The 25278-nt window shown below is 37.4% G+C and overlaps 2 protein-coding genes across 2 annotated transcripts in view; one reads left to right on the plus strand and one right to left on the minus strand.

Moving 5' to 3' along the window:
* Positions 1 to 2545: 2545 nt before the first annotated feature.
* LOC108039737 (protein spaetzle 5) lies at positions 2546 to 14695 on the minus strand. The gene is given in 7 exon segments (XM_044457806.1): positions 2546 to 3040; positions 6049 to 6603; positions 7036 to 7081; positions 7084 to 7298; positions 11240 to 11394; positions 11451 to 11597; positions 14419 to 14695. Coding segments are annotated over 6 exon segments (1203 nt in total). The 5' UTR covers positions 11514 to 11597; positions 14419 to 14695; the 3' UTR covers positions 2546 to 2871.
* Positions 14696 to 18982: 4287 nt separating this feature from the next.
* LOC108037236 (potassium voltage-gated channel protein Shab) overlaps positions 18983 to 25278 on the plus strand; it is a 61366-nt gene continuing 55070 nt past the window's right edge. Inside the window, 2 exon segments of the mRNA XM_044457875.1 lie at positions 18983 to 20146; positions 20371 to 20563. The gene's annotated coding sequence lies outside the window, so the exon portion shown is untranslated.

A 25278-nucleotide genomic window follows, 5' to 3' on the forward strand; every position in this document is an offset into this window, starting at 1 on the left:
AGCTGCTCACTGTGGTTGTTGTTGGTATTTTTCATGAGCTGAGGGGGAGGGGGTCGCCCAAAGGGATAAGGGGGGTAGAGGGGAAAGGGGGCGGGGGGATCTGGACATTGACCGTCCTTTGAGGAGCCTGCAGCCTCAAAAGGTTTCACTGGCAAAATCAAATTTAAAGCATAGGAATCCGAAAGGAAAGTTTGATTTATTGGTTTGAATTTTATTTTCGACTCTGTTTTTGATTTTAAAATATTATAAAATATCTCAATTAAGTGATGACTAAACATAGCATTTAAAGTGAAAATAAATATCATTTAAAATATTTAGATTTATATACCTATTTTCGCTGACAAAGCCAATTGGGTTCTTAAAAAGTCATGATCATTGCATTTAATAAATAAAGTTTTTAGGTAGTGTTTCTTCTTATTTATCTAATTGGCAATATGCAATGACAAGCATCACTTAGCAATCAATTTTTTTAATTTTCCCCCTGCCATAATCCTAAATTGCAACAATTTCACCTTTGCATCCCATGTGAGTTGGATATTTTTGTTTTGTGGACTTATCCTTACCTGATTTGTCAATGCCTTTTTACCTGGTTCTCGACTGCGTATTGGAACAATAGTTTTCCATTTCGTGATGCTAATCATTGCTAAAACTCTGCACAAAACAAGCCGGCAGGCCTCTCTTTCCCTCTTCCTCTCTGCCCTTCTCCCCCTCTCGCTCACATCCTCACATCGCATCCTTATGGAGGACAAATTAACCCTCGGCAGAGTCACGGGGTGTGAGATGAGCCTGCACAGAGCTCGGTGGGTGGGTTCCGTCCCACTGTGCCAGTTTGAATCGCTGCCAGTTGAACATACCCACTGTGTGTAGGTCGGTGAGCTGCATTTTCCACAACAGGTACGAAAACCGAGAGCTCAATATACAAAACACAAGGTACAAGCTGCAGCAGGACGAGGCTGTTGCACCTTTGGCTTAATTGAGATTTTCGGCCATGCAAACACTCGAACTCTGACTTATCAATATATTTTTTCCATTTCTTTGGTGAATGAAACTTATGCAATCGGAACTTGTTGCAATCAGCATTGCCTGGATATATCTATGATATTTATAAGTGAGTATTTACTAAAAGGGGTTTTTTAAATGAGCCCATGTTTACACACCAGAATTATATGTTAATGTATTAAAAGGTGATTTTGAGTTCACTGACTAAAGGATTATAAAAGGATTATATTTAATTTACCTTATGAATACACATTTTTTATAGATATTGAAGGCAAATGAATTGCTGAAAGTGAGATGAAGTCTGCTCTGTTGATGAGTAAATCCCTCAGCTCATACGAAAAATAAGTATTAGTAGATTTAATATAAACTATAACATTTCATTTTTATAATAGATTAAAAAAAAATAAAATATTGGCAGTATAAGTTAAAAGTATTTCAATTCGTGTCTTAATAGCTTATCTAATAATGCATTTCGTTATTTTTATATATTCGAAAATCCAAAAGGAGGCAAACAATATGGTCCCAATTAAAAATAAAACCATCCAACTTTTCCAATAATGTCTTTGTATTTCCGCTTGTTTCAAATATAAACCCGAGATGGAGTATCCCCAAACTTCAGCTGCTTCCTTGCTTTCCTTTTTTCCATCTTGCCATCCTGTCACCAACTGGGGCCATCTGGAGCAGTTTTGGTGTCGCAGATGTACGGATGCAGGGGCATACATCATCGGGCCATAACATCGGCCATCAATACATCCATTGCGTATCCTCTGATGGTATCCTCATGGGCCTCGGGTCCTCGCTCTGGATCCGCCCTTCCCCTTTCCGGCAATCCATGTATGGCCCCCTTTTTTGAGCCGCGCTTCGTGCGCGTGACACCTGATGTTATTTTACGATTATTGTCTCTGGATTTATGGAACGCAATTGCATTTGCAGCACAGCAGGTGTAGTTATAGCTTGTTTTTGCTGCTTTTGCCGCTTCTGCCGCTGCGGAAACTCTCATTTCGCATTTCACAATTAAAAGTTTGGAATCCTTTGCGGCTGCTGTGCTAGCACAAAAAGGAATAACTATATTAATTAAAAACCACAAAATCCGATTTGCACTATGCCCAGGGCTTAATAATCTTCCTGTGTCATTATGTGTTTGCAATTGTCAGGGATTGAAAAGTGGGCGAATATTGATTGAAAGTGTGGAGCTTATTCAATTTTATGGAATTATGAATGTGTAGCCTGCCTTTGGATTAAATTCGTTTAAAATCAATTCTTAAGAATTCAATTACTTGAACAAATTACTTTAAAATTAAATTGTTTTTGAAATTAAAGTGTTGGATTTTACTGGATTACAATTTGTTGGAATTATTTTATATTTAAGTTGAGGGATTACAAGCATTTTATTTTTGATTTATTAATATAAGTGAAGATTTGAATACTTGCCTTTCATATAATTATATACAGAGGTTTTGTATCCTTTCAGCATAAGACCTATATTTTCCAGGAAAACAAATTTATAAAGATCAAAATCCACCCCAGAAAAAACACAGTCATGATCTTAACTTGAAAAAAGCATCGCCTCGAATCGTTGTTTATTTGATATCCATTAGATCGCTCACAGGGTAACTCTAATGCTACTATACAAAACTCAAAGGGATTGTGCGGGCATAAATCCAATTTAGCATGCTCCACTCGATGTTTTCGATTTAAATTACATTTTTAAGAACTACATTGTGTGTGTTTGTGTGTAACTACATGAGAGAGATATTGAGTGTGCTTGTGTGTGTGTGTGGGGGTGTTGTGTGTTTTCGTATCATTTAGCTATCAGATATGAATTTGCCAAAATCGTCCTCGTCCTTCCTCGTCCTGCATCCACTGACACATTTAATTGGCGGCTATCGTGCAGACACAGCAACTGGGAAACCAGAACGTGTCCGTGTAAAGATTCTGCCCATTGCCCTGGAGCGCAATTAAGCGTTTTTGCACAAACTTCTGCTCGCATCTCGAGTTGTAGCCGTTGGGCAATTCGCACAGGTTCGAGCAGGTGTTCGATCTGAAATATAAACGAAATAAGTGGCGAATGTGAATGCGAAGTACACCAATGCCAAATGCTAAAAATCAACAATTGTCCAGAATTTAGTTGTGGGTTGTCGGGCATAAATAAAGAGCGCCGGCTGCGACTCCTTCGCAAGGAGGAAAAAAGGAAGATCCCGGAGTCGCAGGCGGAGCAGAGTTGAAAGTTTAACGAACTCGTTAAAACGGGAATCATATGTAATTGATAAGGAGTCGCCGTCCGAGCGGAAGCAGAAACGGTAAAATCCCTGCACTGCAACAAATAAATTCATTTTATCTTAAAATTTACCACAAAAAAATTATTATATATACTGATTAAAAAAATAATTATATATTGCCAAACTTACTGGATATTTGTTATTCAATATTTTGGTATAATAAAAGTACAATGATTTTATAAGAGCAGAAACTGTGCATCTGACTTTTAAACTGGTTGCTCATTACACTTGTTATTAAAATTCTCAATAAAATTTAAAACGTAGCAAATAATACTTTAAATTACTTTAGATTAACCTAGCTTTAGGCGATGGAAGTAAATATTTAGGCAAAGGCAAAAGTCCACCAACACTCAATTCAAAAATGATAGTTCTAGACATGCCTCTTTGAAATCCGAGTTCAGATCACATTTCTGCATTCCTTCTATAATATATGTTATAATATCATAATACACTGAAGTATACAAATGTTTTGAATATAAAATATGTTTTAATTTATCTGCGTGTAGCCCGGTTCCCAGCTGTTCCTTGGCCAAGATTTATGCGCGCCTGCGTAGGTACTCCATTTGGTTAAACAAATTGCGGCAAGTACCGGGTTCAGTGCTAACAACAAGTGGCAGGGAAAAGGGAAAAGGGGAAGGGAGTGGCCTCAGTTTTTGAGACTGGGAAGCGGGCGAATCGGGCAACAATTAGGGCAACGCGTTGACCCAACTCGAAGAACCAGAAACCGAAGCACCCCTCCCCCGTTCCCGGCATTTGTTTGCGCTTTTTCCGGATGAGTGTGGAAAGGTTTTCGAGTAGCGCACGCATCCAAAAAAAAAAATATTAAAAAAAAAGGGGAAGGACCAAGCAGAGGGGAATAAAACAGGGGACAAGGACATGGCCTAATGGCGGACTGCTCTGGTATTTCATTCTCATTTTCGGGGTGTGATAATTCGTTTAACCGCAATTATGACACCGTGTAAACGGGCCTTAGTTCGACTGCACTAACCACGTGCCCGCCGGTGGGAAAAGGAGCGATGGATTTGAGAGAAAGAGAAGGACAGCGAGGGACTTCCCCTAGTCCAAACAAAAAATAAATAAAAGAAGGGGGAAACCTCGGGCGTCCCGCTGCGAATTATTAACATCGGAATGGGGTTGGCATGACACCTCGCCACTGATTACAAGTGCTGAAAACGGTAAGGCGTGTGCCTCTGGATCAGGGGAAAAATTCGAAATAACGAGTGGGAAAGGCTACTTCAAGGACGGCTGGATGGACAAGTCACTCACATTATCCCCTAATGCTGCAAAATAATTACAGACTTATGATTTGTGAAGCAGAAGAATAAAAAAGCCCGCAATAATAAATGGTTAATAATAAAAATAACACTAAGTTCTTTCTTTCCGAAAGGTGGCAGATATTAGCTGTGGTAACTTATTAATTTTACCTTTTTAATCAGTGATGAGAATCAAACAGTTATTTCGACTTCAAACTATTTTTTAGTTGGCAAATCTATTTCAGTTTTAAAGATAAAAATAATTTTTTTTTATAATTTTGTTGTGCATCTCAGTTATTATACAAATTTATGAAACATTATATGTTTTATTGTGCATTTAAATTACTGAAAAATATATAACCCTAACCATCTGTAAATAATTTTTATTTATTTTATAATTCAATGCTTAATTTATGTACATAACAAGAAAGGAAAGCTAACTTCGGACGGAGCCGAAGTTGATATACCCTTGCAGAATATTCTGTAAATTATATTCTTCAAAATTATTCATATATTCTTAATACTCATAAAAAGTCCTAACTTCCTAACTTTAAAAACACCAAAGTTATGGCATTTCCAATCGTTCAGTTATATGGCAGCTATAGGATATAGTCGGCCGATCCTTATGAAATTTGGTAGGTCGGATTGATTGGCCAAAAATAAAACCCATAGAAAATCCCAACTTGATAACTTTACAAACACCAAAGTTATGGCATTTCCGATCAATCAATTATATGGCGGCTATAGGATATAGTCGTCCGATCCTTATGAAATTCGGTAGGTCGGATTAATTGGCCAAAAATAAAACTCATAGAAAATCCCAACTTCCTAACTTTAAAAACACCAAAGTTATGGCATTTCCGATCGTTCAGTTATATGGCAGCTATATGATATAGTGGCCCGATCCGGCTCGTTCCGACTTATATACTACCTGCAATAGAAAGACAACTTTTGGGAAAGTTTCAAGCAGATAGCTTTAAAACTGAGGGACTAGTTTGCGTAGAAACGGACGGACGGACAGACGGACAGACGGACGGACAGACGGACAGACGGACAGACGGACGGACAGACGGACATGGCTAGATCGACTCTCCTGGTGATGCTGATCAAGAATATATATACTTTATAGGGTCGGAAATGTCTCCTTCACTGCGTTGCAAACTTTTGACTGAAATTATAATACCCTCTGCAAGGGTATAAAAACATGGCTCTGACATTAATCTTAGTTTTCAATCAGGCAAGCAGTTCACTGCTTACTATACTCCTAGCGAAGACACCAACCCTGTGTCAAATTGATGTAGAATTGATTTTTCATATAAACTAGCTTAGAAAATTACGGGTCTAACAAAGTTAAACAGTTAATTATTATGCAATTGTTTAAAAATTGAATGGGTAATGGTAAGTTCTTAGAACCTTTAAGAGGAGCCAAAAAATACAATAATTGCATTATCTTTTCTTCCTGGGCATGCTTATTTAATTAGTGTCCCGACTCCCCAGTCCCCCAGATTTGTACTCACGCGCACAGTTCCGCCTTGACCATCTGGCGCGCGGTGTTCTGCTCGTTGACCACGAACATCCAGTTTCCGCGGCTGTTGAGCGCCGCCTGCGGGGTGATGAACTGCGAGGTGGTCTGGCAGAGGGTGGAGCGTCCAGGACTCTGGCGCTTTGTCCTCGAGCGCTTCTTCAGCGGATTGGGGGCGTCCACGCCCACGATATCCAAGAGATCCATGTTAAGCGAGACGTCGCGCTTGCTCTGCGCGTGATCCTCTGCCGGTGCACCCTGCTCCTCGTTCTCCTCGTTCTCCTCCTCCTCCTCCACCTCTTCCGGCTGCTCGCCCTCCTCCTCCTCCGCCTCCACCACCTCTTCCTCCACCTCCTCGTCGCCGCCGGCCTGCCGCTGCTTTCGACTGAGATCCCGGACCAACCGCTTCAGCCAGAGGGTGGCATTGTAGGGAGTGGTCTTGCCGCCCTGGTTGAAGTACAGGTTACCGCCGGAGGACGAGGCTCCGCCCTGCGAGTTGTACCTTTGACCCGAGCGATGACCTCCGCCCGAGGAGGTGTACAGCAGATACCTAAGTCAGGGAAAATTACAAATTTGTATAAAAATAATTCGTACAATGTATATCTGATACCAGTTGCTTTCTACTAGTTGTTCTAAATAACTATTTAGTGGTTTTCTAATAAAGTGATTAATCAATCTGCAGCAACCTAAAGAACTCGGGAGTCTTCTTTAAATTTGTAAAAATTTTAAATTCATAATTTATAATTTAAACATTCAAAGAGTGTGTTTTGATCATAATTAACTTTACAATCAGTTTTATAACCACATTGTGACAATACTACGTCCAAGGCTGAATAGTTTTCCCTTTTCTGTTATGGTATAAACAAATCTAATTTTAAGGAAGGCCTTCAAAAACGTTAAAAATCGGTTACCGGAACAAACGTATTCAAATTGCTAGTCATACATTTAATTTATATTTGTTAATGATTTTTTGAGTACTCACGTTGGTGCTTCCGTTGAGGGATTACTGGCGAAGAGGGGGTTCCCCCGCCACTCACCCTCTGGGGATTGCCTCCAAATGGGGTCTGATAACTATATCCATTAAAATCCTGGGCATTGGGATCGCGGGGTGGGAAAATGGACTTGGGATCGTAGAAGACGGGAGTATCGTACCACGCCACAGCCGCAAAGTCTTCCCAGGTTTCGTCCACCAACAAAGTTCCGGCCTCATAGCCCCATTTTCGAACGAGGCTCTTAATGAGATACCTTGAAAAAGAAATCAATTGAAATAGTTGTAAAATAGGTTATATGGGGAAAAAATTTGTATCTGTTATTAACAAGTGGAAAATGACCTTATTTTGAATTTTTTTCCTGCGTGCAAGAGGGAAACAATGAGTGATGTAAGCTGCGATGCTTAACAGGCTGGGAAAGCGAAAATCAGGCACTTGTTGAATCCACTGAATTATGCAAGTCACAGAGCGACTGACTGACAAGTGCCAGAAATTGCTATGGAAATGGTAATTGCGGAGTTGCCCAATCCAAATCAAATATGAGTATCATAATTAATATGCGGCCGCCGGGCAAGAAAGAAAAAAGATTGGGAGGCGCAGACATCGTAAATAATAAATTGGCAGTGCTGTATTTATTTTGTATTTTGCGACTCTTATCAACAAGCATCGCATGCTCGTCACGTGCCACAAAAACAGGCAGAGAAAGGTAAGGGTTAAGGGACGGGAAAGGCCCAGCCTATATGTATAGTAAAAACCAGCTTGGGGCTTTCCCAAATATATATATATCTTTTTTCAGAATTATGCAACTAACAGAAATTCCAATGCAAGCGTTGTAATAAAAATGCCTATTTAATTGCCGTGTCGGCGCCGAGGGCTTATCAAGCCATTCGCATTACCATTACCGACTAACGCACATATTATTTAAATCCGAGTCAAAGAAATGCTCTAAAAATAGACGAACAAACATGGCCAACCAGTCGAGCGAAGGTGGGTGATAAACAAACAAGCAAAACAACAAACATTTGAGTGCCATCTTTGGAAACCGTAAGACAAAAGGCGTAATCTTGTGGTCATTTGCTGAGTTATGGATGCTCTTTCCTTTGATTTCAATTTTAATTTCATTTATTTCGTATTCATTTTGAAAAATCGAATAACTTAGTTGATGGTCATTACACAATTATAACGTTCAATAAATGTTATATAGCGAATGCATTTTTATAAATTCAATTAAATTTAATTAATCATTAAGAGTTAAAATAAATAACTGACTAGTGATAAAACTTAGAATCTTTCATAAAATTTAAGCCCATTTCAAAGTGGCTTACCTCTAAAAATTACCTCTCTAAAAATCTGCATTCAAAATTTTCAATTTATCGTTGATCAAAATTTTGACCCATTTTCATGTTAGTTATTTCTAATTTTCCGATGTCTTGTAATACAGTGACTCAAAATTGGGCTTCCAGAGTCCATAACTTTACTAAATTCAAGCCGATTCCAAAGTGGCATACCTATAAAGACTTGTGAATCGATTCTCTAAAAATCTGCATTCAAAATTTTCAATTTATCGTTGTTCAATATGTTGACCCATTTTCATGTTAGTTATTTTTGTAGTTTTCCGATGTCTTGTAATACAGTGACTCAAAATTGGGCTTCGAGAGTCCATAACTTTACCAAATTTAAGCCGATTCCAAAGAGGCATACCTCTAAAGACTTGTGATTTGATTCTCTAAAAATCTGCATTCAAAATTTTCAATTTATCGTTGATCAAAATTTTGACCCATTTTCATGTTAGTTATTTCTAATTTTCCGATGTCTTGTAATACAGTGACTCAAAATTGGGCTTCCAGAGTCCATAACTTTACTAAATTCAAGCCGATTCCAAAGTGGCATACCTATAAAGACTTGTGAATCGATTCTCTAAAAATCTGCATTCAAAATTTTCAATTTATCGTTGTTCAATATGTTGACCCATTTTCATGTTAGTTATTTTTGTAGTTTTCCGATGTCTTGTAATACAGTGACTCAAAATTGGGCTTCGAGAGTCCATAACTTTACCAAATTTAAGCCGATTCCAAAGTGGCATACCTCTAAAGACTTGTGATTTGATTCTCTAAAAATCTGCATTCAAAATTTTCAATTTATCGTTGATCAAAATTTTGACCCATTTTCATGTTAGTTATTTCTAATTTTCCGATGTCTTGTAATACAGTGACTCAAAATTGGGCTTCCAGAGTCCATAACTTTACTAAATTCAAGCCGATTCCAAAGTGGCATACCTATAAAGACTTGTGAATCGATTCTCTAAAAATCTGCATTCAAAATTTTCAATTTATCGTTGTTCAATATGTTGACCCATTTTCATGTTAGTTATTTTTGTAGTTTTCCGATGTCTTGTAATACAGTGACTCAAAATTGGGCTTCGAGAGTCCATAACTTTACCAAATTTAAGCCGATTCCAAAGAGGCATACCTCTAAAGACTTGTGATTTGATTCTCTAAAAATCTGCATTCAAAATTTTCAATTTATCGTTGATCAAAATTTTGACCCATTTTCATGTTAGTTATTTTTGTAGTTTTCCGATGTCTTGTAATACAGTGACTCAAAATCGGGCTTCGAGAGTCCATAACTTTACCAAATTTAAGCCGATTCCAAAGTGGCATACCTCTAAAGACTTGTTATTTGATTCTCTAAAAATCTGCATTAAAAATATTTGACCTATTTTCATGTTAGTTATTTCCAAGTTGTCTTCTAAAAGAGTGACCCAAAATTGGACTTCTAATTTCATAAAAGTGACGTACCTCTTAAGACTTGTCGTTTGATTCTCTAACTTGCAATCTACATTTGTCATTTTAAAGCTGATTAATTTTTTAACATATTTAGGGTATAATAATTTCAGACCCTATAAAATTTATATATTGTTGAAAGGGTATATAAAATTTGACTTGCAATTTTGTTTTGCTTGATAAGATCTCTTAAAGCCATAAGTCTTATCAGATATATAATAAAAATATTTTAAGAAATCCATAAATTATTAGGCAACATGTTTTATTCATTGAAAAACATGATGTTCTCCGCAAAAGTCTGAAGCACACCCAAAATACCCTAGCTCAAGCGCCAAAGTGCCGGTCTAAGCAACTTATGATGCCCCGAAGACACGATTATTCATTGGAGGCATTCATAAATATTCGAGAAGCACGCGGCCAGTCGTCGTATCGTCGCCAAAGTTATACTACATGGTAGGAGGCAAACAAAAAGTGTCTTGAACTGTCAATTCAAGTTTATTGGGTCAAGGAATTCCCCCATCTGACTGAGAGCAGAAGCCCCACGAAGCAGCATCTCCACGAGTATTCGAGTATTCGAGTATCTGAGAGCTCGTCGCGGAAGCAGCCACAAAAGATACTTACTCGAGCTCGATGCTGATGCTCCTATGCTAATGCGATGCCAACGAACAAGTTTCGATTTTAATAGCGAACTCAAATCGAAACTCAAATTGTCTCGTGGTCAAACATTTGTTTGAAATCCATTTGAATGAAGAGCACATTGATTGGACCAGCGATGTTTAAGTTTTAATTAATGATTAATGCAAAATAAATGTCAGCATTTGTTTAACACTAAATAATGGTTTTATTTTAGATATTAGATATTGAATCAATTTTTTATTTAAGAATACTTCTGCAGTTTTGTAATTTGGAATAATAGTTTTTAAATAGTTTAGTACTCCAATATAATTGAAAGTTATGGTGAAGGAAAAACTAAGTTTGATTGGATGAAAGCATTGTATATGAAGAGCGTTAATGCTTTTAAATTGTTTAATATATTAAATATATTTTTATATTAATAATATATTTAATAATAATATATTTAATAATAATATATTTAATAATTATTTATTACATTAATAATCAATTCCTAATTTATTTGTAAAAGGTTGTACTTATTTTATTAGATATTGGTGAAGGGAAAACTAAGTTTCATTGGATGAAAGCATTTTCTATGAAGAACATCAGTTAATGCTTTTAAATTCCCTAATTTATTTTTATGAACTCTAAGATCGAATTCGAAGCGTCATCTATATTTGGATTGTATTTATGTTTTAATGAGTTAACATATTTAAGATAAATTAGATGGTAAGAACTACTGAACTTTAAATAAGATATTATAATGGATAATGGAAGATATTATAGTGGTTATACTTACGTGGGGTAGTTATCAGCGTGTTCGCAGTAGGTTTTTCCTGGACGGGCACAGGTGGGCGTTTGGCCAGGTGGCGCCGGGAGGAATTGGCAAGGCGGCGCTCCATAAAGGCCACATGGCGGGGGCGAGCTGTGGGCGGCTACTGTATAAGCTAATATCTGAAAGGAATATGCTGTCAATTATACCAAGTACTTCTTGATCAAGGAATACTCACCACATAGGTAAGGAGAACGCGGTTACAACTAATAGGGGGCGGACGTTTAATACTCTTTGTCATTGTCAATTCATTCGCCGTCGATTTGCATTTGCATTTGACTCGTTTGCGATTCAGAAACTGTCTTCAACGCGAAGTCTTCAACGTCTAAAGCGAAAGAGAAACTGTCATGAATTATTTGGCTAAATATTAGTCGCGAAAAAAGGCAAATACTCGGGAATTTTTCACACCATTTCCATTGGGACACAAAACAGACAATAACTGATGGTTTTTCCGCAGCGGAAATGCCCCAAAGTGTTTGTTTGTCGTGCAGAGTTCACTTGGGCTTATTGTTAAGTCAAACAATCAGCAACTAAAACAATAACATAAACACGAACTACACAACCGACAACCTCTAAAGCAAACAACACCCAAACAACTCGAACAACTCCCGTAAATAGTGAAAATAAATTGCCAAAAGTGAAAGTGACGAACAAGCTCAAGACAACAAGATTAAGTATACGTAGATTAAGTATACGCCGCGCAGATAATGGACTGGTCACGCCCACTGCTATTGTGGGGGCGTTCTCAATTGGCAATCCAAGCTGTCAGCTAATGACAATATTTATAAACTCTAATGATTTATAAGCGCTTCTAAACGGTGCTTTAAATTGGCGGCATTTCAATAAATGATTGAGTGGACATTAAACAGTTTATTTAAGAATAAATCGAAGTTTTCAATAAAATGTGGAGCAATTTAAAAAAGAAGAATAAAAACAGTAATTATAAAGTCGAATTTTTTTATGTTCAATGTGATTTACTGTACAGGAAATGAAATGGAAACAAATGGGAAGTTTTCGAGTATATTTGTTATTTAACCTACCTATCTGAACAAATACTAATTAATACTAAAACTGTGAAATAAAATTACCTTAATTAGCGTTTCTAACTTGGTGGTAATATAATAGGGAAAAAGTGGAACTTCCCAGTGATTTGAAATTAATTTTGTGGTAGCCAAAGTAAAAATAAAAAACTTTTTTAATTGTTCTAAAGCCATGGTTACAAGTGATCATATCAAAAGCTGTCACTGTCAATGCTAAAAACCGGATTTCATGTCAAGCTTTGCTTTAGTTTCGATAAAAATGTGTACCACAATTATTAATAGAACAAACAGCAATAACAATTCGCTTTAACAGCCTGTCATGGGGTGCCTGTAAAAACAGTGAACATTCAAGAATTAATAGGAATTTATGCTGATACAAAAACACCTGCCACGAGCTGTGATAGGATTTCCGGGATCACAGGCTCTTTGAACAAGCCAAGCAAAACAAATCAGTCAACAATCAAACGCCAATGACAAAGTGTCGGGCAAGGTACACTAAAATAAATTTGTAACTTTTTTTATAGTTTGAATTTATTACATATAAATAAAGTAATTCATTATTTGAATAATAAAGGAGAAAGTTTATTCTATTAAAATTTAAAAGAAAAACATATTTTTTTTCGAATTTACTTTTACAATTTTGTAAAGAAAACATTTAAATATTTGTCTTCAGTTTTTTAAAAATATATTAAACAGACATAATAATATTCCCTTCTATTATATAATATTACAGCTGAATTTAATCTTATCCTTAAAATTTATAAATTAAACGTTTTTTAAACCATACACTAAGGACTTGAAAGTGCTGATTATTTTTCTCTGTGTATGGACCCCAGCTTTGTTTGGTGTTTGCGATCTGCTAATGGAGTCTTGCACATGGCTACACCCACGTATCACTGGTATTTCCCCGATGCCAAAGTTGCGCCAGGCGATCACCTCATAAATCACAGAGTGGCCAAAAGAAGTTGGACTTGGTTAAAGTCGGGCCAAGTGTTGGTATTGGGCATTGTCTCCCTTACCAACTTTAGAGGCAGTGTGTGTTTTATGGTGTGTTTTGGGCCATTTGCACATCATTAGGTCGACGGGCCAAAAGTTAATGAAATTGTTAAAGATCTTTGGCCGAGCTTCAGCGGCTAATCCATTGGCTGCAGCCCCATTTTCGAAATTGAGTGCTCAACATTGATGGGCTTTATTCAATTTATTTGAATGATTTGGCCGCAAAATCATCTATCTATATTTAATTGATTATCCCCCGCCTGACTAATGATCGATTGTCGGATCTTTATCTTTGTCTCGCCCAGACATTCTCACTTATTCACTTGATTGGAACGTTTTCAGGGGATGAGTCTAGATATTTTGTTGGCAACTAATTAAAATATGAGTTGGTCAAAAAAATCATTTAACTTAGAATACTGTTAATTAATTATATGGCTATTTAATTAAAAGAAATGATTATTACTTTTTGTATAACAAAAATGCAATACAGATGGCTAAGCCATAAAGTTTTATTTTAGATAAAATTGAATTAAATAAAACGAGACTTGAAATCTTTAAAAATTACATGTTTTATCTATAACAGAATTTTTAAATTTATATTTGTAATAATAAATTTAGAAATTTATCAATCAGAAAGGCTTAAGCGTTTACCAGAAATTATATATTTATGAATCTCAAATTGTGGTAACAGCTCACTTTTGATCCGCTTTTTGGCCTATTTGATACTAAATTAGGGACTAAAACAATGGATTCGATTCGAGCCAGACAAAAAGCTGGGCTTCATTAAAATTTTTTAAACATATCTTTAATGCCTGCATTTAGCTGAGAAATTAAGCACGACTTTTCAAGGCTGCGGCCAGGTTTTGTTTCCCCACTCTTATTATATTTTGTTTTTATTTACTCAAAGTGTTGTCTGCATTTTTTGTGGATTTTGTTTTGTGATCGCTTTGATTTAATTTGTGTTTGCTGGTTTCCTAACATTTCGGTTACAAGTATATAGACGAATAGAAACAATAAAATTATACAATAAATCAGATCTACGACGACAGATTAATTAAATTTATTAATTTATGGCAGAGCGTTCAATTATTCACTTTATTAATTACTCACCTACTGTGCGGCCTATTGTATTGTTTTGTCTGTTGCCTGTTTTTGTTAACCTTTTTTTACACACTACACTTAAGCTTAGCTATGCTGTTTTGTATTTTTGTGAATTATTTTCTCTTTTTGCCACCGAAATCACTTGAAAATTCTACTAATTAAAAAACTTAACACGTACCGAAGAGAAGCGCGGAGATTTCAATTTGTATTTTTCGGCTTTGGGTTTTAGGTTTCGTTTTAGGTTTCGTTTTTTCCGTTTTACGCGTTTGCCAATGCTCACGGCAGAGGTTCGTAGCCAACTGAACCAACTGAGTCTTAGCCAAGTTAACAGCCGCGAACTCTGGGCAGAGAAAAGCAGAGCTCGGGTCAGAGCAGCGCTATATGGCAGAAAGATATAGCCGGCTGTGATCTCCCCAGCTAATCTCTCAATTCAGCCCGGTCAACTTTGAACTTTTTGGTCCGTGATTCATGTCGTTGGCCACATACTACAATATGATATGTGCGGTTTTTCATTTCTGGCCCGAATCAAGACCGGAAGTCCAGCGGTTCGGGCCATTCAATATGACGCGGTCTTTATTTATTGACAACTTTTATTGTTTGTTTTACATTGTCGCCAAAATGCGAACTGCAATAAAGTGAATTTATTTAAATTGTTAATTTTTGCTGGTCGCCAATTGTTGTGTGGCGTTGCCGCCGGTTTTGGCCCATAGATACGATTCATTGTTCGGGCGATGAATTTGGATTTTTATGGCCAATGAAGGTCATTTAACAGCTTTTATCTGTCGCAGATTTGTGACTGCTGCCGTTGATTTGGCGCTGCCTCCGGCGCAGACATTGGATGTTGCCAAGAAAAGGCTTTTAATGACCAAGACCACGCACAATTGTAGGAGTTACCTACGGCTTTTGTCTCTTAGGTAAGGCATTTAAATCAATTTATGTTCGTTGACAAAGGTGGAATTATGGGATAGTGTATTTTTATAGTCTTTTTTTATATATTCTGTATTAAAAAATATTATTCCAAAACTTACATATCAATTTGATAAATGTTAGTACTTATACACATTTATATTTATATTTATTTATTTGAATTTCTTTTTGAAAGAAAGCGTTCATTGCTTAGTCAAATAATTTCCCTTTTAATTTATAAAAATTGCATATTCATTAAAACCACAAGATATATGTACATTCGTAAAACAAGTGTAGGAAACTAATTTGGACATTATTTGTAGTTTGTTTTATTAATAATTAAAGCCTAAAATAAATTAACCATTATAACAATTATACGAGGGCATTGAAATATGAATTGTATTACATTAATATTTTATAATTAAAAACAATTTACTTATACAGTCAATAAGATAAGTTTTGAATAAGATAGTTTTTCTTTTTTAAATATTTATTTTTTAATGTTCAATTGTGATAAGATTATCTTAATATACTAAATTAAATTTACTTATACTTAATACTGAATAGAAAACATACTTGAGGCAAACTTCTATTTTAAATACAGAGTATCCCTTAGTTCACTCACCGAATCCGATCATTATTTATGTTAACAGCTGATTGCCAATAAGCAATGTCCCATAAAGCAAGAGATTTGCACTCTCAAATCTTCCGAGACGTTTTTGGAATTTTATCCGTCGCCTTGTTGGTTTCATCGTTCAATTTTGGTTTTTTCGGTTTTATATTTGCACAACTTTCACAAAGTCGAGACCTAGACCAAGAGGCTGAAAAGTACGGGAAAACCCTCGCCGAAATCACGAATTGGGGGGCTCCGAGCTCTTATCGAAAATGGTTTTTAATGCGTTTTTAAGTCAAATTAGTGACTTCATCAGTCTGCCGGCCGAGCAGGCTCAGATTCGGTTTGAGATTCACTTAAGCCGCTCATTAATCAAACTCCGAGTCCAAGGTATCGGGACCAAAGTTATTTTATAACTAACACTAACTCGCATATGTAACCCAGTGGAAGGGCCACTCCCCCATCCGCCTCCAAAGTTTTAGGGCTCAGCTGCAATTGCGAAAGGGTTAATTAGAGGCTGGGCTTGGGCTTAAAGCCGTCGGTTGGCCAACGGTATCCAAATCGCCGTTTGCCCCGGGCCAATTCGTACCTCATGCCGCATGATTTTTGTCCCACTAACCCGTCAAACATCACCCGCTGCCCGTGACGCAATGGTAATAGCTTTTATGGGCCGGCCAGTTTTGAGGTAGGCTTATTTTATGAGTTCCCGCCTCCGAAAACTAAACAGCGCGCGAAGAATCGCTAGGGAAACGCTAGCAAACCGCGCTAAAACCGCTGCTCGATGGGTTGTGATCTTCGATTAGTGACTGACAAAAGCAAAATGACTTTGCTCTTAAACATTATATTTTAAACTAATTTTACTGGTTGAAAAACAAAGATCTTGAATACTCTTGACCCTGTTATATTATTATTTTAAATTATAATTAAAAATAAGACAAAAATTTGTTAAATTAGTTTCTGAATTCCCAGAACTAATTTACCTTTTAGGTTTAATGCTATAGTCTGTATATTAAAAACTTTAGTATATGCAAAACAACATTAAATTCTTTTTTTATAATGGGGCTCTTATATGTTGGTACTTATCACAATTGATGTTCGTGAAATTTATGTTTTCAAATAAATTAAAAAACAATTCCCTCGGGAATAAATAGTACTTGAACAAATTGTGATGATCGAAATAAGACCAAGTGGTTATCTTTCAACACAAATTTCGAGCCCATACTTAAAATCTTTTGCATTTTATGGGCCACCTGAAATGTTTCAACAGTTAATAAAATAATGCTGAATTATGCTTTCGCATATATTCAAACGCTATTCTCATACTAACACTCTGTTTTGCGTCTAGTCGACTTAAAAAAACTGAAAACACTTCGTGCCGGGTGTTCTTTATGATTGTTTAGCCATAAAAGCCTCCTCCTGTCACTTAGGGTATAATTTATATTCATGACTGGTCAAGGCGTCGAAAGAAAAAACAAGGATGGGGAAAAGACAAAAGAGAAGCGGGATATTTTCACCACATGTCCTTCAGATAAACAGGATAACACAAAAGTAAACCATATGCTTTGGATTTGAGCATCATAAACTTTCCTGATTGTCCCTTGTCTACGCTTGTCATTTAAAACAAATGACCATAAATAATGAAAACTTTATAAGTTTGAATGGGTGTCATACAAAGCATTTTCTTAAAATTTATCCAACATTTTGGCGCGAACATTTGAGAGTCGTATCGAACGGCTTGAGTTTATTTTTATAGTCGATAAGAGATACTCCAGGTTGTGTGACATCACTTCGAACCGAAAACAGGTTCGATTGCTTTCGTTTAACTATTGAATGAAAAAGGTGTTTTGTTTTGTAATAATAATTGAAATTATTTAATACAAAAATATAAATAATATTTTTATAAAATTATTTTTCTTAAATATTTCGTTTATTATTCTTTTCTGACAGTGCCAAATGTTAAATGACTGAAAATAATATTATGTTATGCTAACATGAACATTTGACCCGCACTTAAAATAAAATTGTTAAACAGACTACTAAAGATTTAATTAGACTCTGTTGAGTTAAGCTTTTTTATGGGATTTGCGAACGTCAAGTTGTATTATTTTTACATAAACACTTGTAAACCAAAATAACTAATATTAATAGTAATTAATATTGAAATTCTACAGCTTTGTAAATTAACATAGAGATATTTCACATTAAACATGAAACACCTGCATCTCCAATTTTCCACCCCCATTTGCGGTAAAGCCCTTTCAAGGCAATCCGCCCCTGCTGGCGTTTCGAAACGCTCATCCTCATCCGCCATCAGCTGGCCGGAAACTCACCACGACGTCGACGTCGGCGTCGGCAGCGCCGGATCCGGCGGCAGCGGCCTGTCTCCGGCGGAACGCTCTCAAAAGCGCTGGGCCACAGCTGAGAACGGACGTGTGGTGGGTGCCTGAATAAACCGCTCCGGTCGTGTGCCGCATGGCGTATACTTAACGTCGGACGACGCCTCGGCTTCCGTCGTGTTTTTTCTGGCGTTTTGCTAGTCGGTTAGCCAGTTGGTCACTTGGTCAGTTGGCCAGTCAGTCGGCGGCTGGCCATCAACTGTTACCAATCCAATGCAACTCCTGGCCTGCAAACAAAAAAGTGTGTGTGTGCGCGGAAATTCGTGAAAAAATGCCAAGAAGTCAATGAGGAAAAATTAAAAATTTCGAAAATAAATCAAGTGTGACAAAAGAGATTTTGCGCGAGAGAAAGCAAAAGAAAGCACAAATACCGAAACGTATAATCTAAAATCTAAATTTCTTGTGACGCGTTTAAAAGTGCAGAAAATGTGGCCATCGCAGTCAATCAATTGATTTTTCTTTTTACCAAAAGTTGCCAGGGGGAAGGAAACTCACAGAGTTTGTATCTCTTTGGGGTCACAGGACATTAATAATGCCAAGGCAGCATTTCTGGGGAGTTGTATCGCAAAAACTAGATAAACAACTGGGTAGCAAAACAAATTGCCCAACGGAAGCCCAAAAACCAGATCTTCGAAGCCCCGAAAAAGGGGGTCATATGATTGACAATGGTTAAATGGGGGTTGCTAGTTGGCGTCAGGCGGGAAAAGTCGGAAAAGCCAGACAACAGACGCGGCGTCGCAATAATCATAAAGGCAATAACAAAACACGGCCAAAGGAATCATAAATTCATGTGTCAGCGATTCGGGCTTCCTAGGGGCTTCGGTTTTCTTGGGGGTTAAATGTCTCCCCTTGGTTATTCATTCATGGGTCGTAATTAGCCGAGTAGTTGCAGTTGCCTGAATAATTTGGCAGCCACAACGCAACTTGGCCAATTAGCCGCTTAAAAGATGTATACACAAACAAAGACAGGTGGGCCGCACTTTTCGCTTGACTAAGGTCAAAAGTTGTCTCTCTCTCCATAAAGATGGTCCCCCAAAAACAAGAAAAATAGAACCCATCTGAACTTGATGCTGTCGCTGAGGCTGCCGACGCATCGCGAGGCTATGGCGGCTATTTTTAACGGAAAAGCACGCCCGCACGGCCAATAAATTTTACCCAGAAAATGAAAAGCCAAAGAAAAAAAGGAGAAAAAGAAAACAGAAAACAGAGAGATCGGAAAGCATATATGTAGGCATTCGAGACATTCATATTAATTAAACTTTGCAAGTGGAAATCTACTTTGAAAACTTTAAAACTCATTTCTTTTCGTGGCGGAATGTAGTTGTCAAATCGCACGCACAACAGGGAAAACAAACCAGCGGGAGAGAGGAAAATCCGAGAAGAGAGAGAGCGACTTTTCCTAGCCAAAGAGAGAGAGCGCGAGAGAGTGGCTTTTCCAGGAGGTTTGGGCCTTCCAAAATAACACATTCCTCGTACAAAGGATTGGCTTCGCATTGACATTGGAAGCTTCTCGGTTTTCCGCTTTTCCTGCTGCTCGAGTTTGGAGTTTCCCCGACGCTTTCAGTTCGTGGCTAGACTTTGGAGCGTGCTGTGCTTGGGAAAAACTGTGTGCGTGAGCAGCGGAAAATCGAAAAAGGCCCCCGCCAACCCCCTCCACTCCCCGTACGCACACTTTTACACCGCATTTTCCACAGGCCAAATGTGTAATAAAATCGAAACAATGGAACAGCAAACAAAACAACAGAAAATATAATACCGAATTGAAGTTCATTTGAATTGTGAGTGCAGAGGGCCGCAAGAAAAGGTGTTTTCCCTCGGTGAAGTAAGGCGTGTTCCACCCATATACCTTCGAATTCAAATACAGTCGGGAGAAAAAAAAAAGGAAAGGCCCGAAAGGCAGACAGATAGGCTGGCAGAAAAGAAAAATCCGCTCTAGGACTGGCATTACCATAATGCCAACGCGCCGAATGGAATACGTTTTCCTTACGAATTATAAAAAGATTCCTTAAAATGTGTAAAGTATGCTAAGTTCTCTTTGTTTTCCAGCGAGTGTGTCTGTGACAAATATTTTCCTAAAGCCAGATAAATGAAAATTCCTTAAATTACAATCGGAAATGTAAAATAATTATATTCCTATGCTATAACAAATAAACACAAAATCAAAAACTTAACCAACGCTTAAACAAACCCTTAAACTAAACCTAAACAATACGCCAGTGAATTTAATACTCTTTAGTTGGTAAGTGTAATTAAAATAATATATTTTACTATAACTATTGTTATATTATATTTCTACGTAAATTATAATGTAACTCAATGCTGAAGCAAACGATTTTTATAGTCTACCTATTTTAAAAACTAATACCTTCGTATAATAAGTTCTAGAGAATTGTGAAATTAATTCTATACTCGAGAATTATTTTACCCTTAATAAATGTTTATTGGTAAAATAAACGAAAACTTTTTATTATTGGTGAGTTTCAGAAATAACTTCCGCAGTATTTCCGGTAAATTTTGCTTTATGAATTTATGCTAATGCAATCGATATTTTGACTCGTGCCGCACTTTTGGCAACTTTACGAGTCAATTAGCGTTTGTAATTCGACATGCTACTTACTCAGGTTTTCCACATTTTCATGAAGCCCTTTCTGTATTTGAGCTGGGGTTTTTATCGGCCGCAATTACCCGTGCTGCGCAAACACATTTCCCAAGTTGTCAAACGGCCTTAATGGCACCTATGCGGGATCCAACCGCCCCCAAACCTAGATAAGGAATAAAAATAATATTATACTCATGCTAGTTGACAGACAAGCCAATAATCAAGTGATGTGCCGCAAATATTTTGATAAGGCGGTGCTATCCACCACTGCGTTCTCGCCCCTTTTCCACCTGCAGCGGGAAAAGCGGGAAAGTTTCGGGAATTTATGGGGGAAATTCGGCTGGGCGAGGCTGGGCCATAAAATATACTTAGTCCAAACATTATTCGCAGGTGATAAAATGGCTTCAGATGTGTAAACAACAACAGTGCACGCTTCTTAATGGTTTGCCAATTTTGGTTCCGTGTTTTCGGAAGGCGTGGTCCACATCCAAAGCAATTTTCCCAAAGTGAAAGGTTTCCAAAGGGATTGACGCGATTGTCGGGAGCGAATGAAGCGGAAAAGCCTGTTAGAATTACGAAAAAAACACAGTAAGTGCACTCGATCACGGTTTTTGTAAGCTATAAATCAGCTTAAACTAAATTGGAAGTATAGTATGTATCCAGATATATAAAAATCATTCGTCAAACATTGCATATTAAATTATCCACTTTGTTTGTCCCTATGAAACAAAGGCTTTTGAAAACTCTGAAAACTAAAAACAATTTTTAAGGTTTAAGCTTGAATCTTTACTTTATATTTTGTTGTGATTTATTTTATTTAATGTGAATATACATTTATCCGTCATTTTGATTAAATAATTGCTGAAAAGCACTGTCATCTGCGTTCAAAGATTTATGCATTCTAACATAGTGCTATAACTACTAACTAAAAAGTCAAAAGAAAAAATCAGTGATGAAGTTATAAGCCAAACAAATCATTTGAAAAATCAAAAGTAAACGGTAGAGAACCAAAATAGATTCAGAGCCCAAATATATATTTCCTCATACAACAAAGTGCTGTGTGTACTAACTAAAAGGCCAACCAAAAAATTCAATGATGAAGTTATAAGCCAAACAAATCATTTGAAGAATCCAAAGTAAACGCTTGAAATCTAAAATAGTTTCAGCACTCAAATATCTATTTCCGCATAGTTTGTATTTGTTTGGCCTTACAACAATCTAGTTTACTTCCCAAAGAGAATATCTTTAGCTGCCATTCAGTCCTAAAGTTGGTCCTGAAGGTTGTCCATAAATTTGGTCTTCGGTCCGCGCGCTTGTACTTATTTATCTTTGCACAGTTGCCAGTTAAAAGCTATGAATTGTGTTGGCTGTCGAAATAAATACCAGACCGTTGCAGTCTGACATTTTTATGGCAGTTCCAAATTATTCAGCACAGCTCTAGGAAAAAGGGAGATGTGAAAAAATGCTGAATGAGAATTCCATACGGCATTAGTTGGGCTTTTACCATCAGTTTTGTTTGGGAGTAAACTCGTACATTTGTTGTGGATTTAAATGATTTGTCAACTCATTAAACTCGTAGTATTTATGCCAACAATGATGAAAGAAAGAGAGAAAGTTGGTCTTTATTCTGCAAGTATTTGTTAATGTTCATGGCCCATTAGGCGGCCAAGTTAGGCTTTTATTAGAGTTTGCCAAGTGTGGCATCTCTTATTTGGGCCATTAAAGTTGTTAACTGGATTTGAGGCCACCATAGGATCCCCTATCCATCCGTTTACATTGGCTATAGTTTTTTCGCTTGCACATTTTTTTATCCCGGATGTGCTTTTTTCGGCCTGATGACGTGCATACGTCGAACTTCGGGCTTATCTTGGCCCTTTTTTCTATACTCTATACTCTAGACCTCCGGATTGCACCCTGTTCCCCAGATTTTGCCACCACTTGAGCGGAGTCAGCGAAGCGCGCTTCCATTCATGTTTGAGGGCACATAATCAATATTTGGCAAGCAGCCGAATCGCATATGACAAACAGCGACAGGCCCGAGAACTACGCGATATATGTGTATATATATCAGTATACTATATATATATGGGGCATAAGTGTTACGGGGACCGGAGTTACAAGGAGGAACCCATTGCCATCCCATCAGCAAAGTGCATCAGCCCATTGAATCCTGCCTGAGTGGGCTTTTGATGATTTAAAAAAACCGATTTTGTTTTTGCCAGCGATACTCTTTTGCATAAATAAAGTAGCGAGTTAAGTTGATTTGCGGCGAAATTCTGCATAGAGAAGGAAATTGCTTGGTAATTGGAAAGTAATCCAAAATAAGTTTTATTATTTACTAAATCAGAAAGAATGGTTTTTTGTTTAAAATAAGGAATATTAAATGGTTAAACAAGATCATTACTTGTATCTTATCTAAAACTAAAACCCTTATAATTTCCAGGAAATGTTTTACTCTTTTTAATTATTACCTTCTTCACCGGTTGTGGTTTTTAATGTATTTAATTGTATGGGATTTTTAGTTATTTTATTATTATTTTTTAAAAAGAGTATTTAGAAGTCTGCATTGATTTTCTACCCCTTTGGGCAGGGCAAATCAACTTCTTGTCGGAGTCGCTAGTTGAGCTTTGTGCAGAGCCCCGAGGCGATAAAAATCAATGGCAGTGGCAGTCAGCGGGTCGCAAGCTACGGATATTATTTCTTCGTACTTTTTGGCACACATGCAATGCCACGCTGCCTACTCCTTCGCTTTCTCCGCCCACTTTCTCCTCTGGTCTGCTTTCTCCAAAGCGTGGGAGTTCAAAAGTCGCCGCGCTGCTGACATGAGCCGCAAAGTGCATTCTGAATTCTGCATTCTGCAGGTGCAAGATTCTGGCGTGGGTGTGTCACGGCGCCCAGACGACAACACAATTGGATTTAAGGCAAGAAGACAGCAGCGAAAAGCGAGGAAAATCGTGGAAAAGCAGCCTGAGCAGTCAAAACTTTTGGGCCTGTCCCTCTTTTTTATCAACCGAGCCTTGTTTGTCAAGGCACAGCTGCCAAGAAAGCGGCAGCGCGCCACAAATTTCAATTTCAATTGGACAACTGGAGCGGTAAAGGGGGTCAAGACGAGTAAACACTGGTGCAGTGAGAAAAATCTAAGGAAAACTCAGATAGAATTTATATATTTTTTTGAAAAAATAAGAGGACTTAAAGGGTACGATGAATAATGTATATAAAAGCTTTATAAATTTTATATTTAATCAAGTACATATTTTATTATCTCTTATTTACATTCGATCTCCCTTTTTTCTTACTACTACTTCTTCTCACAGGATTTCTCCTTATTATTTGGAGGAGTCTCTTCAAAGGCTGTCATAGACTTCTGAAGCCATTTAAATTTATTTATTATTTATTTATTATTTTTATTATTTATTTTCTTCACTGCATTGGATGTAGATCCCATATTTTCCCACAATATTTGAAGTCTTCTCACAGGCTGTCACAGACTTCTGGAGCCAACTCGGTTCTCTGGTTCGAAGCCTGGCGGCTTATTTATTCATGTGCTTCGAGTGGATTGCATTTGCCTGAGAGATAGAGTGCCAATTGCTCACGCCTAAGGGATTCCGCATCGATTTGCTGCGCAACGCGGCGTATACGCAATGCGATTAATCTTTGCAGCCCGAAAAAAAAGGAGCTCATTAGCATGGAAGTATTGGGGGAAAAACTGTGCAAGATTAATTGTGGGTTGTGTTCATCTTAGCTCTTCTTTTTTGACCACTTTGTAGGCGGCCTCTCGTTTTGGCCTAAGTGCCAGCACATTTATGCTAAATGGCCAGCCAAGAATTGTCTGCGGCAACAACTTGAAACTAATTGCCTCTTGACTTTTCCTCCATGGGGGTGGCTCATCTCTGCCCACCGATTTTCCGCTCACTGTCTGCCATCCTTCTTTGTCCTGGAATGGTAATTGTTCACGGAGAACTGCACTTAAACACACAACATTACCGGGAATGTGTGGCAAAATGCTGAAATGCAATTGCTATTGCGGCTGTGCCTCGATGTGCGATGTGGTACACCTCTAATGACACGGCAATGGACACAGCAAGACTGGAAATGCCACAGGCAAAACAAATAAAACACATAAAATAGTGAAGAAAAAGAGAATATATTTGTTCATGGGATGAGAACAGAAGAGGCATTCAAGTACAACAAAACTTTAATTAGACTAAAAGGCACATTTAAAATGATTGTTATAAAGTTTCTTTAACTTTCTTGGTGTAGAGAACTTCTGAAACTTTCGCTGAGGATATAGATAAATATAAGTAGAACAAATGTGCTTAGTAACTCTCTAGCAAACTTATATTATAGCTAATTAT

This window comes from Drosophila rhopaloa, unplaced genomic scaffold, assembly GCF_018152115.1.
Source record: "Drosophila rhopaloa isolate 14029-0021.01 unplaced genomic scaffold, ASM1815211v1 contig_163, whole genome shotgun sequence".
Taxonomy (NCBI): Eukaryota; Metazoa; Arthropoda; class Insecta; order Diptera; family Drosophilidae; genus Drosophila; species Drosophila rhopaloa.